Source organism: Thyridium curvatum (genome assembly GCF_004353045.1).
Source record: "Thyridium curvatum strain D216 chromosome Unknown NODE_313_length_260_cov_68.142857, whole genome shotgun sequence".
In the NCBI taxonomy this organism is placed as follows: Eukaryota; Fungi; Ascomycota; class Sordariomycetes; order Thyridiales; family Thyridiaceae; genus Thyridium; species Thyridium curvatum.
In genome coordinates, this window is record NW_022157060.1 from 1 (window position 1) to 260 (window position 260).

Genomic DNA, 260 nt, shown 5'->3' on the forward strand with positions numbered 1-260 from the left:
GAACTGAAACTTCTACCGTAGGTGTCAAACTCTCCCCTCGATTCTTTTGGCGCCCTTCTGACAACATGTCCTCAGGTCGCGTCGAGAAACGGAAACTTTCTGATTCATCCGAGAAACGCAAGACCCTCGCTCGTGTGATCGACTGGAGTACCGTTGGTTTGGGCGGTGGTCAGTTGTTGACTGGTCTCGACTTTGCTGGTGGAACTGCCGAAGCTTCCGCTGGCAATGCGTCAGGTTCCCGATAGGTTCCCAGGTGTTTT

At 53.1% G+C, this 260-nt stretch overlaps 1 protein-coding gene across 1 annotated transcript; it reads left to right on the plus strand.

The window, feature by feature from the left end:
* Positions 1 to 245, plus strand: E0L32_012460 (uncharacterized protein; the record flags this gene model as incomplete). Its single annotated transcript, XM_031135299.1, has 1 exon — positions 76 to 245. A coding segment is annotated over one exon (170 nt), but the record flags the coding sequence as incomplete, so codon positions are not given.
* Between the last annotated feature and the right edge of the window lie 15 nt (positions 246 to 260).